The sequence below is a fragment of the Hesperophylax consimilis genome, chromosome 27, assembly GCF_061612785.1.
Source record: "Hesperophylax consimilis isolate HC1 chromosome 27, BYU_Hcon_1.0, whole genome shotgun sequence".
NCBI classification, from domain to species: Eukaryota; Metazoa; Arthropoda; class Insecta; order Trichoptera; family Limnephilidae; genus Hesperophylax; species Hesperophylax consimilis.
In genome coordinates this window covers 27813482-27826283 of record NC_142862.1, presented here as the reverse complement: position 1 = coordinate 27826283, position 12802 = coordinate 27813482, and the positions used below count along the sequence as shown (strand labels likewise).

Genomic DNA, 12802 nt, shown 5'->3' with positions numbered 1-12802 from the left:
AGTGGCAACACGCTTTGTATTTGCATTTAATAGTTAACAATATACACTTAGAAATAATTATGATATATTCCAAAAAGTCATTGACCGCCAACGCCAATATTGCAAAAGATTTGTTCAAGTTAAATTTGTGAATTTTTATAAATTACGAATCATTCACCTTTTAACTTAAACATCAGTATTATTTATTTTACAAATATCGATTTCATAATTAAATTAATTTTCTATGTTGTGCATTTTTCAAAGCCCGCCAAAATGATCGAAATCTGGTGGGGTATGCGTGACGTGATACGTACCTCGGTATTGTTATTTAACAGTAAGGTCAATCCCACTTGAGTCAGTTTGAAATCCACAAATCCCAATTTAAATATTTAGCAAGATTTCCAAAAAACCAAGAATTCTTTGAAATAATTTGTACACCGGAGTAGCGACCTGTGTGCAAATTATCCGCATTCTGCATGAACCCGGCCGGCCGACCCATGAGGCAACGGTGTAAGTTCTGTCAGAACCCGCCGACCAATCACTGGACATTTAAGTCTCTTACGGTTTTTATCGTTTTTAAATGACTTTATTAATTCTAAATATAATAATATATATTCAGAATCAGCATTTGTTTATCTAAATAAATATACATTTTTTAAACCATAATATTTTTACTCAATTTCCTTATTAGCATAATGATAAACCTTCCCGTAAACGGAAACCGGTTCCAGAACTAACTATACAAAGAATTCTTCTTACATATGGTGGGGGGTCAGAGGGGAACATCTAGGTTAGTGAGCCAGTTTAGGACCTCAGGCGTCGCCCTGTGGACTTCATCAATCCCGTCGGGGAATGAATGCAGCGGGCATTCTTTGTTCGGGGGTCTGCACCGCACCGCATTCACACATTGCCGACTCTTTAAGGCCCCATCTGTACATCACATGGGCACGGCTGCTGTGGGAGGACCTTATCCTATTGATGGTGGACCAGAGTTTACGAGGCAGTGTCTGTCTCTCAGTGAGGATGACCCCATCCACGAGCACGAGATGGGCATTTCTCACATTGGCAGATTTCCACTCAAGTTTCTACCAAGAGTGGGAGTACTCTGGAGTGAGAGGTATTCGGAGGAGCCTCTCTCCTTCCAACCAGAAGGGTTTTCGGGACTTTAAACAGTATGCAGGGTGAGAGACGACATCATTGTGCAAAGGTTTGCGCTTTTTTGCAGCACCTTCTTGTATTCCCTCAGTGTTGCAATCTCTCACCCGATATTTGGCAGGGTTATATTAGACTTGAAAGTGGGTCGGTGATTTGGAGTCCATACCAGGTAAAGTATTCTCTCATGTTGGAGAGAGTTCAGAAGAAATTCTGGAGATTTCTCTACATGAGGGAGTATGGCTACTACCCGTGGCTCTATCCCACTGACTTTCTTTTGGGTATGCTCGGAATGAACTATCTACGGGTCAGGAGGGATGTGCGCATTGCTACACATTTCTTTAGACTGATTCGTGGATGGTTTGAAAACTCGGTCATCATGGAGAGCATTCATTTCTATGTTCCCGATGGTTATCTACGTCACCGACAACATAGACTATTTTATCTCCCGGCCTGCAGAACTAACTTGCCTGCAGGTCATGCCTGTGGGGAGAGCAATCTTGCTGTTGAACAGAATCAATTCGGATATCGACATGTTTTGCATGAATGAAGCTTCCTTTAAAAGGCAAGCTCTATTATCACTGGTATAGTTGATAATATACACACTGTTATTATTAATCTAAGAATTCTTATTATAAAAGTATTTTAAAAACGCATTGAAATTAACAATTTTGTAATATTTTTGAAATGAATAAACAAATTGAATTGAATTGATTGAAAAGTATGAGGAGCCCAGGGAGAGGTGTAGATTTTATAGTCCCGCTGATGGTTCGCATTGTGGCATTAAGTTGAACATCGACCATGGAACTGTGGGCGCTTCTAGCCCATACTGGAGCACAGTATTCAGCTGTTGAGAAAACCAGGGCAACGGATGCTGTTCTTAGGATGTTGGCTTCGCATCCCCAGATAGTTTACTGTCTTAAACTACTAGCCTTGTCCACAAGGCTCAACTATATAAATAATAAGTTCTGTATAATCCTTGAATCAGTCTCCGGAAACTAGAACCTGTAACCGCAGAGACAGTTTCAGATTAATCATCTCTATTTCTGTGTCACGAGAACGAGACTCGAGACACCCGTTCTACACATTTTATACATCTATGGTGTACCTACTACCTATACCTACATCAAACGTCAACAATTTACAGGCGGCCGGCGGTTGCGCATTGCTCTATATATACTATGTGTAAAAAAACCCAATCACTTCACCAGTGGGTCCATGTAAAATTATTGATCGACCCAGGACTAATTCAGTTTAAAAATGACACAGATTAATAAGAATATCAAATGATGTTGTAGTAACTTACTGTTCGAATTCATATCTGGTCACCTTGGAGACCACCAGGCATTTCTGAAAGGGGACGGCATCTGGTGTATCGGTACTGAGGCCCCTACAAGACAGGCCCACATCTGAAAGAAAGTAAGCGAACATGAGGAGGGCAATCAAGCACTATTACTACATTTATGAGGAACTGTACCGAATTCATCAAACTCAAGAAGCCAATGTCACCAATATGCTGATTTATAGAATTCACTGGGAGACGACCAAGATCGCTGACCAAGCCATCGAGTTCAACAGAGGGCAAAGGAGTTTGGAGTAGTTTAACGAAGGATAAAACTCGACAGCAGTAAGAGTCGGTGATGTGTTAATGCAGTGCGGTGCAGATCACTGAATGTGTGTGAATCAACGAATGCCCACTCTCTGTTCCTTCCCCGGCAGGATGGATGAGGTTCACAAGGCCTAGGCTCTCTATCTACTAATAATAGGAAGTACTAGTAATATAAAAGTATCAAAATAATTTGAAACCTGCAGCTCCTTTCAATGAATGTAACGTTGTGTCAAAATTTCAATGAACAAACGAACACTTAAATTTTTATTTATAGAGATAGATAGATGATTTGATACTTGAAAAAATTGAGATTCCCATCAAAGATTTCTATCCCATATAGGTACCCAAATTATTAATTTACGAGACAGAAGCTAAGGAAATATTACTAATGGAATTATTATAAAATTATTGGATTCATATATATAAATAAAAATGTTAATGTTCGTTTGTTCAAAATCTTAAGTCTCCGAAGTTCTTCACCAATTGCTTTGAAATTTTTACACAACTTTGCATTCGAATATGCGTGTGTTTATATATACCTATATTGTACAGCATGCTTTTTGAAACAGCACCATCTGTTGGACAAACATGCTTTTTTTTAAATAGAGCTATCTGTTGAACCTAAAAGCGACACCGTGTAACAGCAACGCGTGGCGGGGTACAGCTAGTTATTATAATAACAATCTTATATCTTATACTTTCTATCAGTGAGATATAATTTAGTAAGCAGGCCAGTCTTCTGATGTCAGAAGAGGTAGACGTGCCGTGACGGCAAATGTGGGTATCATTTCGACGAGCTGTAGACAAACCACGTGACCATATTTTTGGCACCGCGAAGGTTCGAGAATGTTTCGAATAATCAACGACATCATTTGTAAGTTGAGCGGTGAGGAGCACACATTGAAATAACCAGAACCTGCGCAGAAAAATTAAGTTAGCTTAAACGAAGGCAACGTTTTGCAATCCACTGTGGGACTTTTCTTCCCAGAATCTGAATGTTTGTTCTAGGAAGAATCGCCTGACGATTGAGCGTGACGGATAAAATTAAACATGTTTTTAGTCAAGTTTTTTATGCATCCAGCAAATTTTTATTTATTTTTTTTATTTTTTATGTGACATCTCACAAGAGTGTCCCTGCCTGTGCAGTGTACAGACAGGGGAACTATGTCACCACCCGGTTGGGCGGCGTTGTGAGGCGGAATAAGGTAGGGGCTGTAGGAAGGGATTTGTTAATGCGGGCCTTGAAGAGGCTCGGATTATAGGAGGGAGGAAAAACAGATGCCGGTAGCTCGTTCTACATACGAGCCGACTTACACAAAAACGAGTCGTAAAAACGGCCCGTTCTCATGAAGCCAATGTCAACCGTGAACGGGTGTTCAGTTCGTGTCCGTCGAGTTTCGCGCACGTGCACCGGTGCATCAGGAATCAATGCTGCTAGCTCCTTGGAGCAGGCTCTATTGAAATACCTGTAGAACAGACACAGCATGCCTACATTGCGTATATGCATTAGAGAAGGCAATCGGTCTGTTAACAACGGATTGTCAATCAGACGGATCGCTCTCCTTTGCACAGATTCAAGCAGGTTTATTAAGTATTTTGGGGCACCAGCCCAAAGGTGGCTCCCAAATTCAATAAATGGGCGGACTTGAGACTTGTACAGGGTCAGCAGCTGGTCACTGTTGAAGAATCTCCTAGCCCTGTACAAGACGCCCAACTTTTTGGAGGCCTGATTTACTCGGGCTTCTACGGATCCCCGATACTTGAGCTGGTCTGATATAGTAACTCCAAGCATTTCAATGGAGTCTTTATTGGGGAGAGTGCTCCCATCAAATTGCACCAGACAGTCATTGATCTCCCTCTTTGCCGAAATCAGACACGCTTGGGTTTTTGAGACGTCATTGTAAAAAGAACTAGTAATTCGTTATACATTGCCTGTATTCTTTCAGATTCCTTTATGGACAAGACAGCGACACACCACTTCCCCTTCTCCGCGCCACTTGGTTTGTTCCTCTCGCCCTTATGGGTAGCTCTGTCTATCCTCACTCTGTGGTCCTGGCAGATTCTCCACAATTTATATAGCCATTATATTTGTATCCGTGTTATCTCGTCAAAAACATGAGTTATACTTAGAACAGAGTTAGGAGTATATACAGTAAATTTATAAATACATTCATTAAATAAAATCATTCACAATAAAACTGCTGTTCCACAACTAGATACCAATTTAAAAACATAGTCCCCCATTCTTTATCAAAGATCACTAGCACTTATCACTAGCTCTGGCAATTTTCCAGCTCGTCGTAGTATACATAAATACACACAATAATACTAGCGATAATAAAGTGTTTTTAAAAATTCTTTTGGAGCAAGCATGACGTTTCCTCGTCAGCAAATAAATAATAAACTGTGAATGTGCCCACAGTCGGTGTATTTCAAACAACAAAAATAGATCTGTAATCTCAACACGTTCACGTGTTATCTAAGAAGAATTTCAGAAAGCTGGGGAAAACACATGTCTATTTTTAATATGCATGCAATAATTAATTGTTATACAAAAGCATGTGAGAAATGTGGAGATTCACAAAGAATGCACGTAATAAATAAGATTAAGAAAGGAAGGCTTAGATGGTTTGGGCATGTAGAGCGAATGAACGAAGAAAGGAATGTAAGGAGCATATATGACACGAATGTGAATGGTAAGAAGAAGTCAGGGATGCCTGAGGAAGACGTGGCACAATCAAGTTAACTAGATACTTGAGTCGGGCCATGTCGAGAGTCAGAATAACAGAAGAGTGTGTATGAGACGATGTATGACTGTGAATGCGGCAAGAAGTGTGTGAAAGGTCTTCTTAAGGAGAGGAAGGAGTGAACATGGGTTATGAAGAAACCCATGTTGTAGGAGGGAGGAAACACAGAGGCCGGCAAACCGTTCCACAGCCGAGCTGTTGAATCCAAGAACGATTCGTAGAAACTACCAGTTCTCATGTGACAAATCTTGGGTGCGCATTTGTCATGTTTCCTGACTATGCATCGGTGCCGAAGGGATCAATTACGCCAGTTCCTCAAAGCATCTTCCATTAAAATACTGGTAGAACACAGTTAGCATTCCCACCTGATGCCTGTGCTTTAAAGATTACAATCAGTTTGTTAAGATAGTGAAATCAGATGGACCGTCCATTTCTGTACAGAGTGGAGGTTTTTTTCAAGTATATCGGGGTTTCAGAACAGATGTGGCTGCCAAATTAAACAGTGGGGTGCCCTTGAGATTTGAACAGGGTCAGTAGTTGTGTACTATTAAAGGAAGCGAGGCTAACAGTAGATACGAACCCTGTTATATGGCAGCGATGCATGGAATAGCCTGAAGATTATGATAGACAGAATGCTGTACAAATGAGATGCCTTCATGCTAAAACCATTTATGACCATATTACGAATGTAAAGGTTCGAAAAGGATAAAAGGCCAATGTATAATATAATGTACCAGATTAACCGCTTGTGAACAACGCCGGAGTATAATCTGGCTGCAATTGTGTGCGGAAATTCCCACACCCCGAAAATAAATACGATTAATGCTACGTGAAAGCGAGATAAAAGTCAGTTGAAATAATTTAAACGAGATACCACTCCCCCTATCTCCCAATCTCCGCAAATGGGGTGACTTCATGCAATGTTAGTTAGTACTGCGCAGTGTCTTGAGTAGTGAGATTGTGTGTGTTTTTGTTTTAATTACAAGAACCATTTTCCAAAGATTTTATCGATAATCTTTAATGTATATTGAAAGGCATTATAAATTGATTACGATGAATAAACATGAATATTTTTTTACGAATTTCTTTTATTTTTTCGCCCACAACTATGCACCATAATATCAACTTTCAGTCCCATTTTGGTTCCGTAATGCCTTTTATGGAGGATATGTTATACATAAATGTGTTTTTTCCATTTATTGATATTTTTATGATTACAGAAGGGGTTAAGAAAGGAACAGCAAGATGACTTGAACATCATCGCACGTACAGCAGACTAAAGCAAATGAAAGATTTATGGATAATCAAAAAGATAATCACATAATCAGTCATTTTGCATAAAAATTCAAATTATTTTTCTCTTATTCCGCTTCACTCTTAATACGCAATATTTCACTTGCAAATAAATGGATTTAGCTTTATTAATTCAAAACATGATTTATTATGTCGGGGGAGATGGAAAAATACGCACTTTTAATTTTAATTTCGTTTATTAAGTCACTTACGCGATACGTCAATTAGTATGCGGCGCCCGCAGCCGACGGCGACTATGTTCATATCAAGAGTTGGATTATATTCATAATATCGTATTAGAATTAAATCACAAACCAGTCTATAAAAACCTAGCGTAGCCCCCAAACTACTTGAAAACTGGGATATAACTCTAAAGGGGACGCGAGCAGGCATTATTAAAGGTTCCCCAACATTTATAGTAACTTTTAGTAATAATATAACTAAATTCAAGTACTAATTCAAAGTAAACATTCCATATTTACCGTGAAGCGGAATTCGTAACCTTTATCAAATTCAATATTATTAACCAAACTAGGCTATTTTAGAAAACCTCTTTTTTTACATTAACTCCACACAATCCCTCGGGGTCTATGTCATCTTGGGAACGCTGTGAGGAGGGTCTTTTGAAGCAAAGGAAGGAGAGAAAGGTCGTCTCCCAATTGGACCTGCCACGCATCTGCCGCCAAGAATTGAACCGTGACTGAATTTGACAGCAGTGCATTGCACTAAATGTAATACAGGTAAATTAACCTCAGGTTAATTTGTCCGCTTTTAGGAACAGCTCATGTTCAGCTCAACGATATTAGAAAGAGAAAACCATAAGCTTTATGGTAAGTTTTTAGATTTTCACGGCCAAAAGCATTTTTGTTGTTTGTTTTTGGGGTGTTATGCCGTGTTGCGCTAACTCCTTCTTTAGCCGACGTTTCGGACATCGTTGCAGTGTCCATCATCAGGGCAGATCCGGTAGATCCGAAGATGTGTAGCAACAAGCTAAGCTAATAAAGTGACAAGCTTTATATTCAAATATAGAAGTTGAGAACAGAATAATTGAAATGCATGCAATTGAATCCACATAAAATAATGTGTAGTTTTAGCAAGATTTCAATATTCATAAATAAATAAAATAACACGATTATTGCAAATCACATTGTAAAAATAAATCATTCGTAGAAAATCGTGTGTTTTCGTAAATCCTAAATAAATAATATTTATGTCGGATAATCTTTAAATTATCAATATTATGAAGAAAATCACTTTCATAATAATATTTATATTTTTCGAATATCCACTTCGAATATTTTATCTTTCGACTTAGAAACAAAGCAGGATAATTATATACTAAAAACCAGTAAAATAAGACAGAAAATCCAACTTTTTAAAACGAATGTTGAACCCGATTTTTTTGTATAATTTCGTAGTTATTTCAAAGAAATATGAAGCTAAATGAATCTAATCTGTAAAAAATTATATTTATATTAATTAATCGAACAGCTGCCAACTTTTTCGCAGTAAAAAAAAAGTTCACCACAAATTTATGACAGAACGCCGGTCGTTCGCCTCTAAAAGAAATTAACGTGATTAAAATAAATCTTCACTGACCCTTCGAGATTCTTCTTAGGAGATTGCTTAACTTCATCGATCACTTTTTATCCACATTCACGTTGTTTTAACACAGAAACTAAACTATTTATAAAAAAAATTACAACCTACAAAAGCCACCTGATAAAACTTATGTCAATTTATTATTATTATTTGCTAAAACAACACTTATTTACTAATGATATTAGTTTAATAATGACGAAAATATAGTTCGACTTGTATCACGCGAGATAAGCGAATTATTTAAGTAAATTTAGTAAATATAGCAGACCGGGGCGAACGAACTGCGAAAATTAACTGAATAATATTAGATAAATAACCCGATTCTGACTGTTGGTTGCGTGACGTCTGTCAGGTACTGATATTGCTGAAATCTTCTTTGCCGACATTACTTGTGAAAACGTCAAAATATGGCGGGCCCCTTAAAAAAGTACTTATTTGGTTTTTGGCTTCATATTTTGATTTCATGTTGTCATTTACATGTCATTTTTAAATTCGATTCATCTGATATGTATGTAAATAAATACAAATAATCGAACTCTTATAAAGAAAAAAATAATTTTATTAACATAACCTCTAGATAACCTCTGACGAGTGCCAGCTGTATGGAGCCAGTAGGACTATGGCATGCCCAATTGAGGTCCTGTGTCATCCTTGGGGATGCTGTGTGTGGGTCTTTTTAAGGAAATGAACGAGAGGAGGTTCTGGGAAGGAGATAATAATAATAATAATGATTTATTGTCTTCTTTTCTTAGTAAAATATAGAGATAATGATATCCTCACTGGGATCTCCCGTGCTGATGTTGATGGTGTTGGTTATCCAATTATTGGTTCCCGGAGCAGCTGTACCCGTACCCGCCTTCCAAAATGAAAAACATTAAAATGTATCGAAAGCCATTTCTAGCAAGATATTGTTTCTGGTTGGTGATATTTCAATCATTCGGACCAATTTTAGGATTACATATTTAACAGTAAAAAAATTACTTTTTTTCCGTTCAAATGAAGCACAAACTTTCTGATGTGACATTATAATTTAATATTTACTGTATCTTAAAAAAAGCTATCAAAAGTCATGTACCTGTTACTTCACGTAATACATCAACTTTTCATGGTTCAACAATGATCTTAACTTAGTTTTAAAAAAAAAGATTGCTCACCATAAATTGAAAACAATGAGAACACTCAACAATTATACTGAATTTCCCAAATTGCATAAGCAGTGCGCTGTAATTTCAGATAAATGTTACAAGAATTATATAAAAGAAGTTGAAACCTCCATAAAATCTAATGTTAAATCTTTCTTTAATTATTCTAAATCATTACAAAACAACTATGCACCTATCCCTAGTATTATAAACTATGGTGATAATACTTGTACCAAAGGTGAGGATATTGTCAATTTATTTTCTGACTTTTTCAAATGCGTATATGAGGATGATATCTCTGTTGACAGTGTTCCTGAATTTGTCACTGATATTAACTTGCAACTATCTGATCTATTGATTGAACGCAATGATATCACAGCCTCTATTAAACTCATAGAACCAAAAACAAGTTCTGGTCCTGATTATATCCCACCCATATTCCTAAAAAATGTGTAAATAGTCTATCCTATCCATTAATAATAATAATAATAATAAATTCTTTATTCCAGGATGTGGGGAGGTTAGTGCAATCCCACACATCCCATAGATGATATAAGTACAAATAATATTTACATAGAGTAACATAAATAAAATAAATAAAAAGAGATTAAAAAATTAAAAATGAAATTAAGTTAAAGCAGAGAAGCACGGGAATCCATCGGATCTAAGATTGTGGGAGCAAGTATCTTTCTCCAATGGTCTTCAATGCTCGATCCTGAAGTCAGACGGGATTCTATGATAATAGTGTTTCTGGAATGGTTTATCCTTTCCCTCAGTCCTGCAATCCTGGTTCTTAACAGAGCTGTAAATCCTGGAACTCGCCCTTCTGTTAACATCGAGGAGGCACTGCAGTGCCTGGGGAGTCCGAACATCAATCGGTAAGCGTTATTATATTGAACCCGAAGCCTTTCCATTGTTCTTTTCTTGAAGTTAGCCCAGAGCTCGCATGTGTACAGGGTGGTGCAAAAGGCTAAGAAGAGCGTCCTTTTCACTCGTGGACTACAGAGCCGGAATCTTCTACTGAGCATGTTACATTTTATACTCAGTACACGCCTCTGCCTGTCAATATCTTCATCATCCGTTAACTTGTTGTTGATGATATGTCCTAGATATTTTGTGGTTTCTACTGTTTTCAGAATCTCACCATTCAAAAAGACTGGGGGAATGTTTTTTGGGCCTTCCCCGTGTTTTATGACCAACAGTGCTGTTTTTTTCGCATTATAGATCATGTTGGTTTCGTGAGCAAATTCCTCACAGATTTTCAGGAGAATTCTTAATCCCCGTATTGACGGTGCCATCAGAACCATATCATCTGCGTAGCTCATATTGTTAACACATAGACCTCCGATGTGGCAGCCCACTCCAGCATTGTTTAACCTGTGGGTTAATTCGTCCATGTATAAGTTGAACAGTACTGGGGACATACATCCACCCTGTCTGACCCCGCTTTTCAAGAAATAGGGTTCTGAGAATCCATCTTTCCACTTTACAAGGTTTTCCTGTTGACGATGCCATGATTCTAGAATTTTTACCACTTTCCATGGTATCCCTCTTTCCATTGTACTTAATCTTTAACAGATCTTTTTTAAGTCTCTTAAAACAGGTCAATTCCCCAATAGCTGGAAATCTAGCTACATATCTCACTACAGTGTTCAAAAAGGGTTCTAAAAATGATGTATGCAATTACAGACCTATTTGTATACTGGCTAGTATGCCTAAACTCTTTGAAAAAATAATTCTAAACAAAATATCCTCTAATAAAACACGTTATTACCAATTGCCAACATGGGTTTGTCTCATCTAGATCTATTCTCACAAACATTACAGTATATGTAAACTACATAAATACAGCATTGACTAACAGGAAACAGGTAGACTCCGTATATACTGATTTTTCCAAGGCGTTCGATAAGGTCTGCCACAAAATACTAATCAATAAACTTGTAAAATATGGGATAAGTGGTAATTTACTGGCATGGTTGATCAGTTACTTATCTGATAGATCACTTTTTGTTAAGATTAATGACTGTCTATCCTATGAATTTATTGCTACCAGTAGAGTCCCACAAGGTTCACACCTGGGACCTTTATTATTTATCCTATTCATCAATGACGTTACCAGCATTTTTTACAATGTCGAAGTTTTACTTTTTGCTGACGATATGAAGTTGTTTAGGGTCATTAATGATGTGTACGACTGCATAATCTTGCAAGAGAACCTTGACAACTTTTTCAAATGGTGTAATGTTGACTTAATCTCAGTAATCGAAATACTTGACCTAGGCATAATGTTTGATCAGAAACTCTGCTTTGTATCTCACATAACTTTTATCGCTAACAGGGCTATGAAAATGTTAGGTTTCATAGTAAGAATTCCCAAGGATTTTAAAAATGTCAACACATTAAAAATTCTGTTCACTCACACCTTCTAGTACAGTGACACGGAGAGCACACTCAATTTTACGCTTAACACAATTTAATATTTTACAGTATTTTTAAACAGTGAAACTAACAATTTAACGAGTCATTGAGAGACTGCAAGTTTAAGGAAGTCGGAGAGCAATCCTGCTGGTTCCTAAATTCATAACTGAGTGAGCATTGTCAATATAATTAAAAGTCAAAACATTAAGTATTATTGTCACCCAAACTACTACCGCGCGGCTGGGTCCCTAGTATCTACTTCAAATCACTCCACCTTAAATACAGGCTGACCCATCCTCCATTTTTCCGAAAAAAAAAAAAAAAATTTAAGTTAATAAAATGGATTCCCAAGGATTCATCAATCTGGCGAGAAACGCGGTTGAGGCTCTCACTGAATTAATAATTGACCCAACAAGCAAATTAAACAAAGATCAAATTGCAAAAATGATACCAAAAACAAATGCTATTCTCGGAACCATTGCTCAAATGGCTGCCAAAATGACAGCACTCGAGGGTGAGCTGTCAGCTTTTAAAGCATTATCCAATAAACCTAACTCAGTAGTATCTACTTGTGAAGCAGCCGACGAACTCGAAGAAAGAAAAAAAAGAGCAAATAATCTAATAATCATAAATATTCCTGAAAGCTCTAAGATCAACCAAATAGAAAAAATACAAGATGACAAAATACAAATTACAAATATCTTGAATAAGATTGATAGTAACATTGAAATTAACTCTATCAACACTTTACGCCTTGGAGCAGTGAGGCCGGATAAACCTAGGCCCGTTAAGGTTATTCTAAAGAACTCCACTGAAGCAATAAATATCCTCAGGAGAAAGAACTTTTATCTGACCAA

The 12802-nt window shown here is 37.4% G+C and overlaps 1 protein-coding gene across 4 annotated transcripts in view; it reads right to left on the bottom strand.

Moving 5' to 3' along the window:
- Nadk2 (NAD kinase 2, mitochondrial) overlaps window positions 1-8720 on the bottom strand; it is a 50509-nt gene extending 41789 nt beyond the window's left edge. For all 4 annotated transcript variants that reach the window (XM_089648238.1, XM_089648240.1, XM_089648242.1 and 1 more), the window contains exons 1-2: window positions 8380-8720; window positions 2438-2540 (exon numbers count right to left, since the gene is read on the bottom strand). In XM_089648238.1, the coding sequence (XP_089504364.1) occupies window positions 2438-2540; window positions 8380-8416 (140 nt within the window). In that variant the 5' untranslated portion in view covers window positions 8417-8720. The remainder of the gene's footprint in view (window positions 1-2437; window positions 2541-8379) is intronic.
- Window positions 8721-12802: the final 4082 nt, after the last annotated feature.